The 20,236-nt window shown below is 49.3% G+C and overlaps 2 protein-coding genes across 2 annotated transcripts in view; both read right to left on the bottom strand.

Annotated features, from left to right (window-relative positions):
* Positions 1-300: 300 nt before the first annotated feature.
* On the bottom strand, positions 301-5,812 carry LOC143009784 (ribose-phosphate pyrophosphokinase 2). The gene is made up of 7 exons (XM_076161855.1): positions 5,510-5,812; positions 3,143-3,326; positions 2,312-2,410; positions 2,097-2,221; positions 1,840-2,013; positions 1,578-1,737; positions 301-1,227 (listed from the first exon to the last, which is right to left on the bottom strand). The coding sequence occupies exons 1-7, from the start codon at positions 5,629-5,631 to the stop codon at positions 1,135-1,137; spliced, it is 957 nt and encodes a 318-aa protein (XP_076017970.1). The 5' UTR covers positions 5,632-5,812; the 3' UTR covers positions 301-1,134.
* A 1,860-nt stretch (positions 5,813-7,672) lies between these two features.
* The window catches only part of LOC143009778 (histone deacetylase 4-like), a 43,460-nt gene continuing 30,896 nt past the window's right edge, over positions 7,673-20,236 (bottom strand). Inside the window, exons 10-27 of the mRNA XM_076161843.1 lie at positions 19,894-20,028; positions 19,515-19,698; positions 17,856-18,079; positions 15,738-15,950; positions 15,319-15,517; positions 15,043-15,176; positions 14,810-14,912; positions 14,678-14,724; positions 14,490-14,597; positions 14,227-14,282; positions 13,833-13,920; positions 13,459-13,578; positions 12,847-12,944; positions 12,298-12,416; positions 12,036-12,169; positions 11,403-11,487; positions 10,843-10,993; positions 7,673-10,612 (exon numbers count right to left, since the gene is read on the bottom strand). Coding sequence (XP_076017958.1) covers positions 10,573-10,612; positions 10,843-10,993; positions 11,403-11,487; positions 12,036-12,169; positions 12,298-12,416; positions 12,847-12,944; positions 13,459-13,578; positions 13,833-13,920; positions 14,227-14,282; positions 14,490-14,597; positions 14,678-14,724; positions 14,810-14,912; positions 15,043-15,176; positions 15,319-15,517; positions 15,738-15,950; positions 17,856-18,079; positions 19,515-19,698; positions 19,894-20,028 — 2,238 coding nt within the window. The 3' untranslated portion in view covers positions 7,673-10,572. The remainder of the gene's footprint in view (positions 10,613-10,842; positions 10,994-11,402; positions 11,488-12,035; positions 12,170-12,297; positions 12,417-12,846; positions 12,945-13,458; positions 13,579-13,832; positions 13,921-14,226; positions 14,283-14,489; positions 14,598-14,677; positions 14,725-14,809; positions 14,913-15,042; positions 15,177-15,318; positions 15,518-15,737; positions 15,951-17,855; positions 18,080-19,514; positions 19,699-19,893; positions 20,029-20,236) is intronic.

Here is a 20,236-nt window from a genome sequence, read left to right as displayed (position 1 = left end):
TAGATTCATTAAAATACAACATTTAATCCATCGGGGTGACGTAATAGTCAAGTGTTAAAGCTTTTACTGATGAAGCTCTTAAGGAATCTTATCTTATTACTCCTCCCCTGCTTTACTTCTTTGATGAGGCATAAGCTAAATAAACAGGCTGGACCTTGTACTGATCTTACGTCATTCACCGCCTCGCCGCCAAAACGCGCGTTAGGTTAACGCTCCTCGCCGCTGCCCTTGAGCAAGGCACCAGGCCAAACGCTGGATCTATTCGATTGTTGATGCAAACAAATCAAAGACAGGCCTGAGTGTTTCTGTAAGCCAAAGCTTTATTGTCAAAGAAACAGCTTAACGTGTTACATTTATAAAAAAAAAAAAGAAGAAGGAAAATCAATTCATGCTTTTCCTGTAATCCACCTAGAGGCGAACAGTGGAACTTCCTCAAAGCAAAGCTCCACTGGGTGACCCATGACAGCTGTGGCAGCTCCACTCAGACTTCAGATCAAATCAGAACTATAATCTAAACACTCCAACCAAACTCGGGCTCATTTCAGTTTTTTCGTGACCTTTTTGGAACTTGTAGGAGAGGATGGGGAGGGGAAGTGTTACTATGCATACATACAAAAAGCAGAGAAATAGAAGGAAAGTGTTTTGAAACCGAATATATGGATTTAGACCGACGACAGCGCTGTGCACCAACTTTAATAATCAATATCACCGTAGCATCAGCTGGTTGATGTCCAGGATATGCCAACACTTAAGTCTTTTAGCAGCTATTAAAGGGATTTCTTAAGGGCCAAAGGTGCAGATAGATAATTCAAATTTCATGATTAGCAAAAACTTGTATCTCAATCACTTAACATGATGGAATGCTTCATTGATAGAGGTTAAGATGAGGCACAAACAAAGACACAATGTTACATAACGGACCCTTTGGTGAAAGTGAAACTGAGAACGAGAGAAAAAGAGGAAAACAGGAAAAAATAAAGAGATGTTCATAAATACAAACTTGGTCATCAGAGAGGTGACGCTTCGCTCTGCTTCCTGGAGGAAAGTGTGGCCAAAAGTGCGAGCCAGACAAGGGGGAAAGGGGGCGGGGCCAGGAGAAGGGGCGGGGCTCTCATTCTTTTCTTCTTTTTTGTTTTACAAGGGCACGTGGCTGAAGAGGTAGGACACTGACTCGCCGTTGTGGGTTCTCCTGATCGCCTCAGCCAGGATCATGGAGATGTCGATGACCTGGAGGAAACGTCTGGCATTAGGCGTAGCTCACAATTCAACCACTGGGTGTCACTGTTACCTTCTTTATTACTCTGGACTCAGTCGCTTTACTGGTAGAACACATTGTACTGATCGAATACTGTGTACCTGTTGATACATACATCTAATGTCTGACTAAGAACATTTTGAAGTACTTGAAGTAAAATACATTTCTGGATAATTAAGAAAATAGGCAGAAATTGAACTGAAAAGGCCAAAAAAAATGACCAAAATCTTCAGATTGTAGTCAAAATGTGCCTGACACAAATGATAAAGAAGCCGAAGGGAGGAAATACAGTCATTGTGAGACAGGAAGTGGCGATTCGCACCTGTATTTTCGGGCAAGCCTTCATCTTCTCTTCTTGCGGGATGGTGTTGGTGACCACGACCGCCTCGAACGGGGCGTTGTTGATGCGGGAGATGGCCGGGCCGGAGAATATGCCGTGCGTGAGGATGGCGTAGACCTTCACCGCTCCGGCGTCGATCAGCCTGAAGAGAGGGAGAGAAGGAGAGAGGGGGGTGTTCTTCATCCATTGTGACATTTCTTTTAATGGCGAGGTGGAAAACGGTAGGATTAAAACGGCGTCTCACTTTTCGGCGGCGTGGCAGATGGTCCCGCAGGTGTCGGCCATGTCGTCCACCAGGATGGCCACGCGGTCCTTGACGTCGCCCACCAGCACCATGCGGTCCACCTCGTTGGCCTTCTTCCTCTCTTTGTGGATGAGGGCGAAGTCCACGTTCAGGCGGTCGGCGATGGACGTCACGCTGGGCAGAGAGGAGAGACACAGACGGGTGAGCAGTCGACCCTCAAGCAGTGCGAGCTGCCTGTTGCCACGCTCGGAATTTACCGTTTAGCTCCGCCGGCATCCGGAGACACGATGATGCAGTCTTTCCACTCTGGAATGTTTTCCCGGATCCACTGGAGGACGGCGGGCTCTGCGTATAGGTTGTCGACGGCGATGTCGAAGAAGCCCTACGGACACAGGGGCAAAGTTATGTTTTCCAATCGATTCCACACCATTCCCTTTGTTTACATATTTCCACTAAAGCCTGGAGTGCTGACCTGGATTTGCGAGGCGTGCAGGTCCATGGTGATGATGTGGTCGGCGCCGGCCACAGACAGCATGTTCGCCACCAGCTTGGCCGATATGGGAGCGCGACTCTGGGTCAAGCAGCAAAACAGAGAGTCGCGTGAGGAGATCCACACCAGAGCGGAAACTGTCACTGTAGGCGGGAGGGACGGCCTCCTGCGTTTCACGTCGAGTGTGTGTTTTAAAAAACAAAGACACTTGTGGGACGTTGAGGTTCAGCTGTGTAAGAATAGAGCCTCTATGAGTCCAGATTATTAGGACGGAAAACGCTGATCGTGCCGTTTGGTTGGTGTGAAAGGATGAGTTTGGAGACAGACACCTTTACTTCTTTACACGTCCCGTTTGGCGGACAGGATCGCCCGACCCACAGGACGAAACCTGCGCCCATCTTCAGGGACTTGTTGCCAAAACAGGACAACTAAGCGGAGCGACGACTCCCTTGAAAACACTCGTACTCGGACGAGCGGCTCCGTTCGTCTTTGACACAACGATTATATTATTATTATTTATTTGTTGATATGCAAAACTGTACTAGCAGCTCCCGCGCAAAACGTTACGTAAGCAATCTATAGCTGTAACAGGCCCGCCACGAAGCCGTGCGAGGGCTTCTGTGTGAAACGGGAACAGTTCCAATGTTTTTGAGGCCCTGAGCTCTGCGGTGAAGCACTTTGTTTGATCAAAACAACAGTGTTATGATGCCACTGCTGCTGAATTCACTCGTCTTCAACTCGGAAGCTCTGGTTTTGGGAACATCAGGGGTGTGAAGTGTGTGCGTGTGTGTGCTGTGTGTATAGTGTGTCCACCTTGTCCTTCTTGTCCTGCCGGGCGTAGGGGAAGCACGGGATGACGGCGGTGACGCGGGAGGAGGAGGCGATCTTGCAGGCGTTGATCATGATCAGCAGCTCCATCAGGTTGTCGTTAATCTCGCCGCAGCCGCTCTGCACGATGTAGACGTCCTCGCCACGGACGCTCTCCCCGATCTCCACACTGCACAAACACGGGGGAGGAAGAGGGGAAATGTCAGGAGCTTTTTAGACCTAAATGGCACCAAACAAACCCAAAAACAACTTCCTGTTTATGATCTTTGCCCTTCAGTACATACAGTAAAGCATTTGGAACAGTAAGGACGTCGTTTATCATTAAGCTCCGCCTTCTTCCACTCCTGTATGAGACGGTGCCTGACTCGGCCGCCTGCACTCGCCGGAGAGTCTTGTAAAAACGTTTTGGCAGGCGTAAAAAAAAATCTGCTCTGCCAGGCGGAGGTGGCGACCTGCTGCTGCTCTGACGGGGCAGCGAGTGTGCGCGAAAACATTCCACAGCAAGGACAACCGCTCACGTCATCCCAGGACGCACTTAAGAGGTAGAGGGCAAAGGTCACACTGTTCACACATTCATGACTTTACTGTAATAACTGTAATTTGAACGCAGGGCCCCGACACTTTCAGCAGAGAGTTATTGCAAGAAAACAAGCGTGATTATGAGCCAACGGCAAACAAGAAAGCAGCGATAAAATCTTTATTTGAGCGCGAGCCTCCGCGCCGCTTCGTTTCCCAGGAGTAAACAATCCGCTCCCGAAGCTCCGGCTGGTCCTTGACCTCTGCAGTCAACCTGAGTGCAGCGGAGCCTGTGTGCGGCGGATACGTGAGAAAAGCGGCTATTAGGCTGTGAGAATGAAAACGTAATCTTTGTTTTGGACTTTGTGTCCGACACACACAGCTGCATTCCCAAGAGAGAGAGAGGGCGAGAGAGAGAGAATCCAGGAGTTGTGTGGTGGTTGGATCACCAGCAGAGAGTCAAGAGGTCAACACATTGCACACTGGATGCTTGGATGCAGAGGGCGTTACAGCTGTGTGTGTTACAGCTGTGGTGCTCTGAGCGCATTAGCGGGCGTTACGGCTGATGTCAGAGGGCCACAAAGCCGAAGAATAATCAGGATAATTTGGGGAATAACCCTGAGAACTGTGACGTTGAGTGACAGAAGAATGAGATCTAGGACCACACAGACAGAAATGAGGTCATATGTTCAGTTGGATACATCACTGAAACTTCAGTTATATTTAATGTGAAGTAGCAGACAGAATGTTCCGGAACAGATTTCCCAAGCATTACCATCACAACACACTCCAGAAGAGATGTTAAGCTTTTATTGTGGCATTCATTTCTTGTATCTTTGCAGTAATAGTTCCTACAGAGCTGCTGAGTGAAGCCAAAACACACACAAACGAAGTACAGTGAACATCTTGTAACTTAGTGTGTGTGTGTCCATGTCATCACTGATGTGGGTCAGCAGGTCAAAGGCCTCAGATAACAACTATGTGGTCTTTAGCAGCTTGTTACATAAGCAACAACACACAAGTCCTGACGTCTTGCCTGCTCGTGTTCAAGCACTGAGTGTTGTAATGATCCGTGTGTCTGCTTTAGAAACGAACCCGGATGAAGAACCAGCTCACACACGCACTCCAGGTGAGTGAGCCGGTCTGCGTCCATACTCGGACACGACCAAACGCCACGTCAAGGGTTCAGACGCGACAACCTCCGCCTCGCGCCGCCACAGACGCTGATCAGGCAGCTATCGATTACCGATATGACGCACAGATAAGAGCTCCAGCTAGCTACAGTAGCGCCATTCGAACTGCGCGTGCGTACGTGTGTGTGCCAACTGAAACACGTCAGAAACACACTCCCCCACCAGCTCGCCTCAAGTTATACACACGTTTCAAACCAGCCGCTTAACGAAATAGAGCCCCCGTGGACATATAGGAGGGGGGAGTTAGCAGCGTATTGTGATGCTAACGTGACGAAGAGGGGAGACATTTTGCTACATATGCCCCAAATGTAGCGTCAGTCACGGCAAAGCTACCGAGCGTTAATCGCACCTCCACGACTCCTCCGCTACAGTCAGTCTAGTTAGTTATTGACACCAGCCGTGCCTGTCATATATAAATGTGAAATAAACAAACTTGAATGTGTTCCGACTAGAGTCAAACATCCACGAGCTAACGTGTAGCCAGAGGCTAAGCTAGCCTGCTATGTTTACATGTGGCTAAGTCACGTGTACAGAGTCAACTATTGTTAGCTCGGAGCTAACAGGTCCACATGGGACACACAGAGCGGAGAATCCCCACGATCCAGGCCAACTATCGCGTCCACGCAGGGGAGCGAACACTCACCATGTCTCTTGGTTACTGAATTTCTTCGTTATGACTTTCCCGAGTTCGAGTCCGAGTCGATCGGCCACTTTCTGCGACAGATCGTGGTGGGAGCTCCCGCTGAAAAGCACGATGTTAGGCATTTCCCGACGCAACGCTGAGCTCTGCTGGATGAAGAGATGGATCGGTGCCGGAGGTCGGACGAGGGTTCGATTCCCCACGGAAAGGGCCGTGGAAGTGGGGAGAGTGGCGGTGCTAAGAGCTACAGACTGGGCATGGCAGTGGAGCGGCGGAGCAGAGAGAGAGAGCGAGGGAGGGAAGGGGGAGAGGGAGGGAGAAGCTCAGCGCCCTCCCCTCACCGTCACACACACACACACACGCGCGCGCGCGCGCGCACAAACAAACACACTACTTTAAAACACACGCTAACAATAGGAACGTTGGTTGTGTTTAATGCTCCAAAAGGTGGGCACAAATGCGGAGCATCAAAAGTCTGGAATTCCGCTGAAAGTTTGGAAATGCCCTCCAAATATAGAAGCCGTGTGTGAAAATCGAGTGTTTGTCACAATGATGAGTTTTGATCATGCTAAACTTGCAAAGTGGGACTAAGTTCAGATGAGGGAACAAAATTAAAATCAGGATCATTGTTGAAAACAATGAACAATTCCTGGAAAATAGTCACGTGGGTGAACAATTCTGAAAAGACAGGAATAATGTCGAAAAGTTGGGAATAGCCTGGATATTTGGGGATGACATTGGAAATATGGGAATTACTCATTGAAGTCCTTTTTATATGCTGTGTGAAATCCTGTTTGGTGATTTCCTTCATCATCATCGTCACTGTGACAGAATAATTCAACACGTTTAACTTCCCCTCTGAGTTTGGGAGCGTTTCAGTGCATCCTGACGCTAATCACGTACTGCACGTTGGGATTCACGTTTCCCTGCTGGTCACCTGAAGCTGTTCAGACTTTGACTCAATCCAGCAGCCCTTAGTCTTATTTGCTTGTCTAATTCGATTGTGCAGTCAGCTGAGAGACCTCATGTCCCTCGTCTGTCCCCCAGCACGTCCTCCTCATGTGCCGAGCAGCTCATTCATCTGAAATCATCCCAGCCTCGACTCCTGTCATCTATTTTCCAGAATATTCCTCATCTGTTTTTTAAAATGCAGTTTTTTCATCTGCACGTGCCTGGTTGTGATTGCTGAGCTCTGATTGGACAATCGGTGTTCAGGGGCGGAGGTTTACGACAAAAACAGAACTAAAAGAAAATAATTATATAACGAATCAAATCTTATCATAAAGAAATAATAGATTTGTAATTATAAGAAATAGATTACGAATATGTAAAAATAGTTTATAACTACTTAAACCCATTTTATTGATGAATAATTTGCCACAACAGAATTTCCATGGACTTCAGTCGTAATTCTCTTTGAAGCTGAAGTAAAGCAGTTTGCATTTTATCTATATGAAGCAATAAAGCTGAGATGTGCTGGTCAATTTAAAATACCCTCACAAGATAATTGATGAACAAATTTGATTATTGATCTGGATTATCAGAGTACCCCTGGTTTGACCTTAACCAACCCTGTACTCAGGTCAGATGTGCAATCTGCATGTGTACCCTGAAATACGGCTGACATCGAACATTATTCTAAGATAAGAGAAGATAAAAGTTTATTATCCCGAGGGAAAGTACCGATTCTGTTCCTTATAATTCTGCTCTTACGTGAATGATTAGCAAACATAAAGCAGCCACATGAAATGTAGATCAATTGAGCCATTCAATTGAGAGATTTAACTTCTGTTTCAGTCTCAACACATGCCTGAAATTATTAAGTGTTTTTTTACACACGATTTTCTACACAAAACAGATTTTCTCCTTAATTGTAAAGAATATGTCCATCTATGATAATAATGGTCATAATAACAACACGATCAGAAGCAGTTCATATTTTTCAGAAATATATTTTATAGATGATGTCAGAGATGAAATGTCCAAAGCGTAGGTCCCAAAGAAAGATAACATTTTTCATCAATAGAGACAAACAACAAACAAAAAATAACTTTTTTTCCATTTACATGTAAACCAAGAATTGCTCTTGAGCCACAGTGGTTATATATAGAACTGGCCGAGGCGGGTGTGACAATCAAACCACCATGCCCTTTTTTTCCCCCAAAAACCTTTTTTCTCAACCAATATCCAACATTTCTCTACTGTAATAGTGCCCGTGGAAATCTTTGAGAGAGGAACATTCTTTGGGAGAGTCGAGAGTATAGCAGAGGTTTGGCAGAGCAAACACAGTCCGTACATCTTCTAAGTGCTGAGTCGTGTTAAAATCACTTATCGGAAACGATGTTTAATAAGAACAATATCAAATGTTTCTCAGTGGAGTCATTTGGACAAAGTCTTGCACACCAGAGAGGAAGAAACGGTCCCGCCTGGTGCTCTGAGTTGCCGTGGGAGGGTTTTTTTTTTCTTGAAGTCCTCCAGTGTTCTTCTTCTATTGTGCAAATACATTTTGTTACATAGACAAGCAGGCATGCTGACTCACAAACCATGCAAAGAGTTAAAGTTGGCGCGAGCAGACAGCGAAAACAAAGAGCAGGTTTAACGTTTCTACAAACAAACCTCAAAGTCCCAGTGAAACTAAACGAAACAAACAAAAAAAAACCTGAATGTTAAAGCCAAATTAAAAATAGTAACACATGGAATGGTTTTTTTTAAGAAATGGAAAAATATCAACTGAAATCCTGAATTTGACATGTGAATAAAATCAGATCAACTTAAAACTGGATGGTCGAGGTTAATCGCGTGCTAAACAAAGCAAGTCGACGAATGAGGGAGGGGGTCGCTTTTTCATTTAATCGCGTCATATCAACGTAAATTGAATCCTGGGAAGGAGGAGACACTGATGATAGTGCAATACATGCTCAGAAATGTTTCACTTTAAGAAGCTGGTCGACGTTTTTCCATCCAAATACAGTATCTCCTCGCTGCGACACGCGTCTCTTCCTAGCTACATAAAATGGCCTCCAAACCTCTTCTCGGGTGTGATGACGTCACAGTCGAAAGGCGTGCGGGTGTCGTGACGGAGGGGGGGGGCGGGAACGGGGAACGCGGACCGATTAGGCAGCAGTGCGATGAAACGTGGTTTGGAGGTTTCGGGTTGCTGCGTAAGCACATTTTCGCTCGGTGGCGACTCGAAACAGTGCAGTCAAAATACGCGACGAGTTTTAAATACGCTGCCTTTTTTTAAAAAGTTGGTGGAGTAATATCGTACACGATACTGTTCGCCGTTCACAATATCATAGCTGTCATTACTTACAGAGTACATTTATAAACTTTGATCCATATACAAATCTCCTATAAACAGTACATGTTATAAATACACGACTGATGAAAATGCAGAAAGGCCGAGAGGCGCGGAAAGAAAGCGTCGCTCCTTGTTTTTCCTCGATAAATACAAGAAAGAAAGAAAGAAGTAACAAGAGTACTGAGTATGTGAATGGCAGCCCTCTAACTATCCAAAAAACGGATAAAAACACAGAAAAATGAAAATCTATGAATGAAAAAGTTAGAAAAATAATCTTATACATTAAAAACAAAAAAAAAGTAGACCAAACACATTTGATATTGTAAAACGACAACTTGATGTGGAAATCATACATGTAGTTACAAACAGGCAATACAGGATTATTGCCTCTCAAAATATATTCAATTCAATGTACACGACTTAAGTCCCGCCCACACCAGTAACCAAGGTAGTTGCCAACTAGCAAAGCCTGGGAGGTCAAGAAACCGCTCGCTCCGCTCCGTTCGCTCCGCGTAGAGTCACGCGTACCGTCCGAGCGCGGAGCCTCTCGCGCTGTCAGTACTGTAAAATGCAAAGTCATGCTTTGGCGTTTTTCCCGCTCGGCCGTCTCTTTTTGTGGGAAACGTTCGGAATCTGGCGGGTTTAAAGGAACGCCCCGGCTCTCTCCGCTCCATCTCATGCTGTTTACAAAGCGCTGACTCGGATTAAAGGGAAGCTACATTAAAGGCGTTTGTCTTTTCTTTTTTTTACGTTCAATCTAAAATTCTCCACATTTCAACTCGAAGCTGGCAACTACCTTAACCAAGCGTTTTATTCGTATCTTTTTTTTTTTTTTACAGAAAAATAGATCCATCCAAAAGTAAAGTAACTCTTCAAGAGAGGCTGTGAGCGACATAAACGTTGTCGGCGTCACATTCCAAGTAAACATGCTCAAAGATTGTTTTGCGTTCTTCGGGAAACTATCCGTCTCCTTCCCCTCCACAGCGAGAACAATTGTTTAACTTAAGGCAATCTCTTCCTGAACAATCCTGAAATCCAGCGGACCCTTGCCAAGGCACTCCTCCCCGTCCATCCACGCCGCCACAAAGCTTTGCAAGAGCCGACTCGAGCTCCGGCCCAAAGTCCACAGTGAACCAATCGTCTAAAGTATTACTATCTCAGTTGCCGCGGCGCCCTCGCTTCGTAAGGGAGAAATAGTCGAGAAAAGAGGAGAGAAACTCCCCGACAGGCCGGGAGCGTGTGTGTGTGTGTGTGTGTGTGTGTGTGTGTGTGTGTGCCGTCCCTGGTGCCTGTATGAGGTCAGAGGGCAGCTGTGTAAAGCACCGTGTTGTTTCAGCACAGGAGTGTGTCACACACACACCTTTCAGTAGGCAAGACGCGTCCTCGCCCCCCCTCTGCCTCCGGACGCGCTCGCCGTCGTAGCCGCCATGGGCTAATGTGAGGGGGACGGGGGGGGGAGGGGTTGGTGTATGAAGGCCGACAGTAAAAGGGTGTCTCTGAGCGAGTGTATATGTGTGTGTGTGTCCCAATTCAGTCCTCTGTCTCCTGATTGGCTCCCTACTCTGAGGCCGAGCCCGCCCTCCCCCCCCACTCTTCCCTCGATGGCCGAGGTCGCCGCCAATCAAGGTGAGCGACGTTGGTGAGTAGAGGCTCGGGGGTGGGGGGGGGACTAAATGAGGGGGTCGGTCGAGGCTCCTCGCAGCTCAAAGAGGCGTTCTCCGGAGAGGTCAAAGGTTACAGTGCGACACCTTCATGTCTCCCTCCGTTACAGTGGTTCCTCTTCTTCCATGGGTTCCTCCTCTGGCCTGCAGGGGGAGACAGGATGCGTGAGCAGATGTAAACAATGTCCCGCCGCACTTCACAAGCAGATAACCTCCTGACCTTTCTGGACTTAGGACTCCACTTTGTATCTCCAAATATTCATCTCTGATTGAACTTTAGCACAATTTGACGGTACTAGCAACAAGCCGGGGAGGACAAACACGACTTGAAATGCCTCGGCTTTCCCATCGGTCCCACCTGTACCTGACCGTACCTGTGATCCATGGTGTTGGCGTTGGTGTTGGCCACGGAGAGCGAGGCCATGGCGCTGACCGCCTCGGCCTCCTCGGAGTCTCCTCGCTTGGCCTCCAGCAGGGACAGACCCAGACGTGGGGAGTAGCGGTGCACCGAGCGCCAGTACTTACCTGGGGGGGGGGGGGGGGGGGGGGGGGGGGGGGGGGAAGAGGAGAGGAGATGGATGAAGGAGGGGGAAAGAAGTGGAGCAACAAGAGGGATGGCTGTGATCTGAGGCAAAATCCCAAGATAGAGAAAGTTTGTTTGGGAATCTACTCCCATCTGAAAAGTAAGGAACTCCTCCGAGACTCACTGATGCAAAAAGAGGAGCAACATTTATCTACATTAAGACGCAGAACAGACAGATTTGCAGCTTTAAGCCTCTTTGGGGATTCGTTTCTACGCAGATGAATCAATCGCACTCATGTAAATTGTGTTATTTTTGGTTTTTAAATCATATTTTTCTTCATGTTTAGCATTCTTCTCCAATGCAGAACGAGATGAAGCACGTCTGCTAAACAGTTCTTCTGTTGAACTCACTGTGAGTCTCCAGCACTCGCTCCAAAGAGTGGACAGCATTGGGATTGGGCCTCTGCTCCAGGACGGCCTTGGGCAGAGCGTCCAGCTTTGAAGGACACACACACACACACACAGTAAATCACAAACTCCAGAGATAAGAGTAACAGCATGCAGTTCCAATACTCTCCACAAGATGTCAGCTGGAGATCAGATAAAAAGCCAAATCTGCTAAACAAACTTAGAAAGAGCAAATTAATCTCTGTTTTTCATTAAAAGCACTAACATGAGACAGAAATTCATAATTCTCCCTCAACATTAACTGCATAAATTCAAGAATACACAGTTATTTGAGGAATCTTCTGATTTGCCAGAACAAAACATTAATTCTGTGCTAAAATGAATCTAATCCTTCCCTCTATTATCTATCTTCTTTCATGACAGCTAGAAAATTAAAATCAAACAGTGCTACGTTTCTGTTTGAGTCACAAGATTGAAATCAAAGACACAGTTCTAATATTAATCTTGTATGATTAAAGCACGTAAAATAATTAAATATGTGGCATTAAATTGCGTCTTTGAGCTTTCGGGGGTCTGACTCGGTGAAACAAAGCCTTCACTTAGCGGCGAACATGTCAAATCTGGTTCTCCGCTCACCTCCTGGCCGAGCAGGGCGGCCACGCAGGCCTCGGAGGCGTCGCAAATGGCGGTGAGGTCGTGGCCCCCCTCCAGAGCCAGGACCACCCTCCCTCCGGCCACGGTCATCAGCTGCCTGGTCAGATAGCCGAAACCTGGACAGAGGAAAAGAAGAGAGAGGGGGGAGAGCGAGAGAGAGAGAGAGAGAGAGGAGGCGCGTCACGGCTGGTTGAAGTCTTGTGTGCGATCGGAAAAGCATTGAGTGTGTAAATGTGGTACGCACACTTGGACGTGAGCGTGTAGCCGCCCAGCGGTGGCGGGTGACCTTCCACCGCGTCGAAGCCCGAGGACACCAGCACGATGTCTGGAGCAAACTCATTGGCTATGGGCATCACCACCGACCTGAGGTACACACCATTCACACACACGTTCATGAGTCAGTGTGTCAACTCCTATTTATGTTTCAACTCTATGTGCTTCATCCACTTATTAACCTCCTCATCCTCCCCTTCATCGATCCCTGTATGCTCTGATCTTCCTCTCATCCGCTCCCTTTAACCATTCAATCCTTTCACCCTTCCCTCTCTCTCTCCCCCCCTCTCTCTCCTTCTCTCCCCTCCCTCCCTCCCTCTCCTCAGCCTGACTCATTACATCATGCTCTCATCCACACTTCCTCTCTCTCTCTCTCTGTTTCTCTCTCTTCTTGGGCTCTGGGGAGTCATATTTCCCACACCACTCGAACGCAGCATGAGTCATTCAGGGCCATCAATCCCACCCAAGAAGCCTGCCGATACGTTTACATACAGTATTGCTCATCTGGTGTCTGTGGTACCTGAAGGCAGCCAGGTACTCTACGTCTCCCATGGGCGGGTCCAGGCCTCCGGTGAACGCCACGTTGACGTTAAATCCCACGCCGGGCCCGCTACCCACCTGCAGAGGGAGCCACATGTGCGTTCAGCGGAGACTAAACCCATTAAACAGCACAGATTGTCGTTTTCCCATTTACATGCGCGACAAAAAGAAAAAAAAAACCCAAACGCCTCCATTAACTCCGCTGGCTGTTCTGTTGGCCTGGAGCAAAGCGTGGCAAGGTTTGTTTTGGTTGGTGCCTGCATTAATTTGTAGTTAAACAACAGCAGGATCTGATGCAAGCGAGCAATGAACTCAAATTAACACTTAGCTTCAGCATTTAAGTGGGAAAACAGTGAAACAAATGGCAAACAATTAACGCTTTCAGTGTTATTCTTCTTTAAAATCACTTACTTAGCAGAAGAAACACAAACTTAATTACCTATTAAAATCCAAAGCTGTTCTAAATGTCTCCCACAATGCACTGGGAATGTTTTGTTCCAGCCTGTTTTTAGGGTTACAGCCGCACGCACACACACACACACACACACACACACACACACACACACACACGCACGCACACACACACACACACCTCGTCCGGCGCTCCGCTCCCTGGGAAGAAGTTGCCGTCGTCGTAGCGATGGATGGAGAGGTAAAGGACGTTGGGGTCATCGTAGAAGGCCTGCTGGGTGCCGTTGCCGTGGTGAACATCCTGAAGTACAGACACGCACACACACACAATCACAAATTTGTGCAACTTCAAATAAAATCCAACATCGTTCCAACATTTTAAACACTCGTAAAGAATCATCTAAATCCAAATGGGGAAAAACAAATGGACCATTTCATGCAAATTAACCACACACACGCACACACGCGCAAGCACACACACACACACACACACACACACACACTCCATTCCCTACTGCGTCTCATGACAGACATCTGGTTTCCCCGGAGACTGACCCAGTCCACGATGAGGATCTTGTTGACGTTGAGTCTCTGCTGCAGCAGTTTGGCGGCGATGGCGACAGAGTTGAAATAGCAGAATCCCCTGAAAGCAGCGTCAGACAGAGGGAGAGCCTGATGGTTACGGTTAGAACCCGGCGCTTAACTGCCGCATTCTCACGTTTTTTATGGCGCGTTTAAACATGCGAGGGGAGGACGTGAAAAATGAAAGAAGTGCTCCTTCAAACATCTGGCAGAGTAACGACGCTCGCTACTTTTATGTGCAAATAAACTGGGCGGCTTATGTCATTATGTCATTTCTTTTCCGTGCGGTCCCGTTCCAACACTGGTATTTGTATATGCATGCGTTCGGGGCGTTACGAAGGAGTGTGGCGGCGGGCTGTGGCCTTACATGGGCGTGCTTTCCTCAGCGTGGTGTCCGGGGGGGCGGACCACAGCGAAGCCATTCTGGAAAGGAAGACACCGGACTGTTAGCCACTAAGAGCGACATCATGAAGACAGAACGCAACACAAAGAAGAGGAACTGTGACGCGTAGGAATGCAGACTTTGAATGAGAGGCTGCAAATGATCACATACTTAAACTTGCTTGGCATGTGGGAGAGACAGAAGAAGAAGAAGAAGAAGAAGAATAAGAAGAGCGGTGTGATCGTTACCTTCAGCTCTCCGGTTGCCACTTTGAAGACGAGCTCCACCACAGAGCCCACAGCCAGACGGGCCGCACTGGAGGAGTGGACCTCGTTCCAAATAGTGTCACTGTCCACCTAGAGACACACACGCACACACACTCTTAGATTTGATTTTGATTCTCTCATTCAAAACTCCGTCAGTAGGTAGCACTTACCCCGACTCCGCCACACGGTAATCGTACAAACATGGGCGTGACGGAACCTGACAAAGACAAAATGGACAATGAGGAAAATTAGTTAATACTGTGCGAATGTGTGTGTGTGAGTGTGTGTGTGTGTGAGCTTACAATCAAGTTTCTGTCGGAGAGGGTTGGTCCCGTACAGCAGCACGTGGGCTTCAGAGTGAACCGTCTGCAGCTCTTCCAGAGTTGCCTTCCTCCCACGGATACACTACACACACACACACACACACACACACACACACACACACACACACACATGCAACATGTAACCTTCAGGTGCTGTTTAGCGTTGTGCTGATTTTTGTCCCCAGCAGTTGGAGCGGTGAGTTTTGTCTCACCTCACACTGCGCCCTGAGCCCGGTCTCCTGCAGCCGGGACCAGATGCTCTGGATCCGGCCTGCGTGCTCCGGGTGGCTGTTGGTGTTCCCGCACATACACTGGTGCTTCTGCATGAGGGAGTCGTACACCAGGCCTGAGGGAACCAACACACACACACAAATGTATTTACCCAGTAGATGGCCATATTTAAACTTCTTTTGGATGGGAATTCCAATCCGTCGTGAGGAAAATTCAATTCCCCGGCCTAAGAAACAAAGAGGGCGAGGGACGCTGACCTGTGGTGAAGCGAGGCTTGGAGGGCGGTTCGGGGGCCGGGACGCTGATTGGGAAGGAGGAGGCGGAGGCCGGGGACGACTGGGCCCTGGAGAGGGGGCGGTGCCCTGGGAAGGAGATGGACAGGCCGGCGGCTTCCATGGAGGCCTGGTAGTTCCTCAGCTGGTGGATGCGCTGCTGCTCCAACAGCAGGGCCTGCTGCTTGTACGCACACAGATACACACACACACACTTAATGTAAATGCAAGGGTGGATTTAAAGGAGGGGGAGCAATGGCAGGTGATTTATGTTGCAGGTACAGTTCATGGCCAGAGGAGGGCGACCAAAGCAAATGTTAGGGCCTGACGCAGTTTCACAGCGGGAGTGACATTCTTCTTCTGCGTCTTGAGAGTTTCCTCCTCCTCCCCGACACCTCCTCTACCTGTCTAAAGAGCAGCTCCTGCTCCGCCTGCCTCTCCCGCTCCCGGTGCAGCGCCTCCTCCTGGAGCTCCTGGGGGTCTGGGGGCTCCTGCTTGATGGTGATGCCCGGCAGCAGGGAGGCGCCGTCCTGGTGCTCCCTCAGCTCTTCCTCCGTCTCCTCAGGGTGGCTCTGGTGCTGGCGGCCCACGGACGGCTCGCTTGGCTTGGATATCATCTAGGAAGCGGAGAGAGGGAGGGAGGGAGGGAGGGAGGGAGGGAGGGAGAGAGGACGCTTGTGATTTCAGATTTATTAAACAGCAGGATGTGACAAATCCCCTCAGATGTGTGATTCAGCTGCACGAGCACGTTCGCCTGCGAATCAAATTCCTGGCGAGCGTCTCCTTTCTCTGGCGTATTCTTCTTTTAACAAGCTTATTTGGATTAGTCAGTCAGATTGGTGTCTTACTCATTTCAAACCGCTCTGTTCTAATTGAATGTGAGCGGCCCGCTTCGGCGCTCGTACTCCGTCTCATGGAATAGACACACACACACACACACACACACAGACACACACACACATTCCTCCCTCCCTGTTGTGTGGCTCGTTCTGGGGGCCCTACTGTTACTGAGCGGTGATTCAGAGCTCCATTCATTCACTCCCCTTGCCCAGGCCATTCAGAGCGCCGTCCAAGGCTGCAGACTGCTCTCATCCATTGTATGTGTGTGTGTGTGTGTGTGTGAGAGAGTGTGTGTGTGTGTGTGTGTGTGCAAAAGAATAAGACAAAAACAGAGTGTGTGAGAAAGAGAAAAGTGTGTCTCAAGAGTAGGCTGATGATGATGGGTGTGTGTGTGTGTGTGTGTGTGTGTGTGTGTGTTTGTTTCCCAGTGCTGTAGGCCTCTGGGTCCCTTGGCGCAGTGCCAGGGGACAGCATTAACGTCAGCACTCTCTTTCACCCCCCCCCCCCTTCTGTTCTTTTCTTTCTTTCCCTCCAAACAAGCTGCTGTTCCTCCTCTTTCTCACCTCCTCCTCCTCCTCCCCCTCCTCCCTCCACCCTGCTGCCCTCCCGCTCCACTTTTTCCCAAAATTCCCATCTGTGTCAGATTCAAACTTTTATTTCCCGTGACTTTGGTCCCAATCTATCACACAGGCTCTGTTACTTTGACTGAACTGTAAAGAAACAAAGCAGCGTCTCCTCTGCAGTTTTGCATTTGGACTCGTTGATTCCTCTGGAAAGATTCGTTGGCGTGCCAGAAGAGAGCTGTTTGTGTAAAACGCTGCGTCCCGAGAGCTCTGGAGCATATGGAGGGAGCGAAAGAGGAGAGCGGAGGAGGCAGAGGAGGAGAGGAAATCCCTTGTTTCATCCACCCACCTCTCCTCCAGCGAGTACACTGTTAGAATATGTAAAGCCACAGCACAGCAGCGGCTGCTGCTCCCTGACCATGTAAGGCAGAGGCTTCCGCTCTGTTGCCATGGCAGCGCTGAGTAACCTTGCAGCCTGTGGCAACTGTCTCGGCCTCAGTCACACAGTCGTGGACGCAAACGTGCAAAGGCAACACACACAAATACACACATACACACACACACAGGCATGTTAACCCGCACCTGCCTCCTCCTACACAAAAACAAAAATACTAAAGAGAGAGAGAGAGAGAGAGAGAGAGAGAGAGAGAGAGAGAGAGAGAGAGAGAGAGGGAGGGAGGGAGAGAGGGAGAGAGAGAGAGAGAGAGGAAGAGAGAGAGACAGAGAGAGGAAGAGAGAGAGAGAGCAAGAGAGAGAGAGAGAAAATGTGTCCAAGGAAATGTGTAACACACACACACACACACACACACACAGACACACACACAGAGCTAACACGTTGGCTGTGTTACTGGCTTCCACCTACGCAACAACTCCAGCTTGTGTGCAGTCCCACGGTGGCTTGTGGCCATAAATAATTAGCAGTTTATTTGACTGTGATCTCAGATCTGTGGCTCCTTCCTTCAGCTGCCTTCATGGCTAAAGTGAGGAAACAGCTTCTATACACTCCCTGCTCCTGTTATTACCTATATCTGCATAGTAATCCAATGGAATCCATCAACAGCGCTGCAATAAATCCTAACTAAGTGCAGCTTGGAGTCAGAGCGCTGCGGCGTCTCTCACCTTGTTGAGGTGGAGCTGCTGCTGCTGGAACTGCTGCTTGTGCTTCTCCAGGAACTGCTGGTGCTGCTGCTGGACCACCAGCTGCTGCAGGGCCAGGGCCTGAGCGTGGGCCTGGGCCGCGCTCCCCTGGGGCAGCGGGGCCGACTGGGTCCGCCCCAGGGGTCGGTGCTGCCGCTGCAGCTTGGCCATGGACGCCGCCGAAGGCATGGACAGGCCGCTCACGCCTGGGGGAGAGGAAGGAGAGGCGGAGTGGGGCAAAGGTGAAACTCAAGACGAGAGCGGAGCAGCTTTGGCCGCCCGTTGTCTGGGCGGGAACAGAGGAGGCTTTGTTAGTTTGTCACGCCGTGTGCTTGATGTTGCGTCTTCATTTAAGACACAAAGCTTTTCATTTTCCCAGCTGTTTCCCAGCTGCTGCGCATGTTTGTCATGTATGTACGCGACGTCTGTTAGATATGACGCCAAACACACACACACACATTAACAAAGACGGACGGTGACAGCAGAGGCCAGTCGTCGATGTTTACACACGTGATCATCCTGGACCTCCATGGTCCCACATTGGCCTGCAATGACTTTGCTATCGAAAGAAGAAGAATACGACGTTAACGGCGAGCGTTCGCCAGACTTCAGCGCGAGTGAAGTTGCTCTAAAGTGTAAGATACATATATAAATACACACACACAGACGCGAACACATGGATTCCTAATTGTGCTCTTACTGGTGTTGGACCTGGGATTTAGTTAGCAGATGTATTTGTGAGCCAAATCCAAAGCGACCATCTGCGTCGCCATGCTGCGGACGTTCTATTGTGAGGGTGAGATCCCGTAAACGTGCGCGGCTTAAGTCCCTGGGCGACACATTGATACCGATGAGAAAAGCAATAAAACGGACTCGACTGAGCCAGCGAATAATTACAGGAAGCTTATCTTTTACTTTGCAAACTGGTCAGAGAAGATGACGCACACACTGAAGTATGTACGGCGGCGTGGAGCGGAACATGAGAACAGAATCTCTTAGCCGCTCTGTGTGGAGGAGTGACGGCGTAACATGTTAGCATTCGGTATGTTAATTGTATCAATCCGGTCCCTGTGAAAGGCCCTTGTGTGTTACGGAGCATTTTGTACACAGACACACACACATGCCGTACGTCGGCATGTGCGTCACTCCCCCATTCACTGGCCCAGACCCCTGCTGAAAATAGCAGCGCTCCGGCAGCCGCGGATGAGCCGATGGGAAGCGGCACACAATGCGTCCGTCTCACGCGCCCCCATGATCTCTGGGTGCAGACGCAGGCGCATGAAAGGGCCTCGTTAGTTTGAGCTAATGAATGGACGTCTGTCAGTGTGCGAGGGGGCCGAGGACACACATCTCTGCCGGCGTAGGATCCCGTGATAGCGGCGGTTAAAATAACTTGGGATCGTCTCATCGCTCACCTCCGTGGCTGAAACCAGTGAGAGCGTCGCTAACTTACGACTTCCTTGAAATTCACGAGAACCCGAGCGCGACCCACATGTTTGCCTTCAAGCCGCCTGACTTATGTTTCTAGAGAAGTGACGTGTTGTTTTGGGGAAGAAGAAACAAGACGGTCGGTTCACGATAGAGGTTTTGTTGACGTTCTCAGTTCCACCGTACATCAGTGTGTTTCATCTCTTCTCCTACCTGTCACCAGCGGGCTCTGGGCCGGGCTCTGCTCCATCAGCACCATGTGCTGGAGCAGCGGACTGTGGCCGCCCGTGCCGGCTCCCGCCTCGGCCAGGTAGGGGCTCAGGTGGCCGCCGGAGAGGAAGGGAGGGCTGAGGGAGAGGGCCGGCTGCAGGCCTCCCTCCTGCTGGGCTGAGGTCACCTGGGACAGGAGAGAGAGAGAGAGAGAGAGAGAGAGAGAGAGAGAGAGAGAGAGAGAGAGAGCGCGATTCAGAGAGTTCATCCAAATGTTCCCTGAATAATCCTAATTGCATGAAACCTTGGAGGCAAAGATTTAGATGCTTGATATTCAGATAAACAAACTGTAAATACATCAAAGCACCAGTCTGCTCCTTACGTTTGACGCTGCAGTGGCGGTGGCGGTGGCGGGCAGCCCCAGGGTGATGTTGGGTAAGGAGGGCGAGGTGTAGAGGGACAGCTGGTTAATGGAGCCTCGCTCGGCGCCGCCGCATAGCCTCTGGGCCAGAGACGCCTGAGAAACACATTCAAGTCGTTTATTAATGCTTGCGTCATGAAAAATCCCCAGCGGAGGGGCGAAGGCTACGTGTGGCGTACATCTGCAGCCCCGCCGGCCGTGTTTAAGCCTCCGCCACACCGCCCCAGTGACCATAATGGCTGCAGTGAATAGCATCACGCCGGCTCCTGCAGGCCATCATCAGAGGAGCCCTCACAGGTAGACT

This window comes from Genypterus blacodes, unplaced genomic scaffold (genome assembly GCF_046128005.1).
Source record: "Genypterus blacodes isolate CSIRO-AG114 ecotype Tasmania unplaced genomic scaffold, CSIRO-AGI_Gbla_v1 ptg000117l_1, whole genome shotgun sequence".
In the NCBI taxonomy this organism is placed as follows: Eukaryota; Metazoa; Chordata; class Actinopteri; order Ophidiiformes; family Ophidiidae; genus Genypterus; species Genypterus blacodes.
The sequence above is the reverse complement of the archived record's forward strand: the minus strand, read 5'-3'. Positions and strand labels throughout refer to the sequence as shown.

What these genes read in the sequence shown, in the direction of transcription:
- LOC143009784 (XM_076161855.1), bottom strand. Translation starts at nt 5,631, where the DNA reads ATGCCTAACATCGTGCTTTTCAGCGGGAGCTCCCACCACGATCTGTCG. An exon ending in TTCAGTAACCAAGAGACATG is followed by an intron (nt 3,327 to 5,509) that starts GTGAGTGTTCGC and finishes GTGTTTGTGCAG; the next exon opens with TGTGGAGATCGGGGAGAGCG. An exon ending in GGCAGGACAAGAAGGACAAG is followed by an intron (nt 2,411 to 3,142) that starts GTGGACACACTA and finishes TGCTTGACCCAG; the next exon opens with AGTCGCGCTCCCATATCGGC.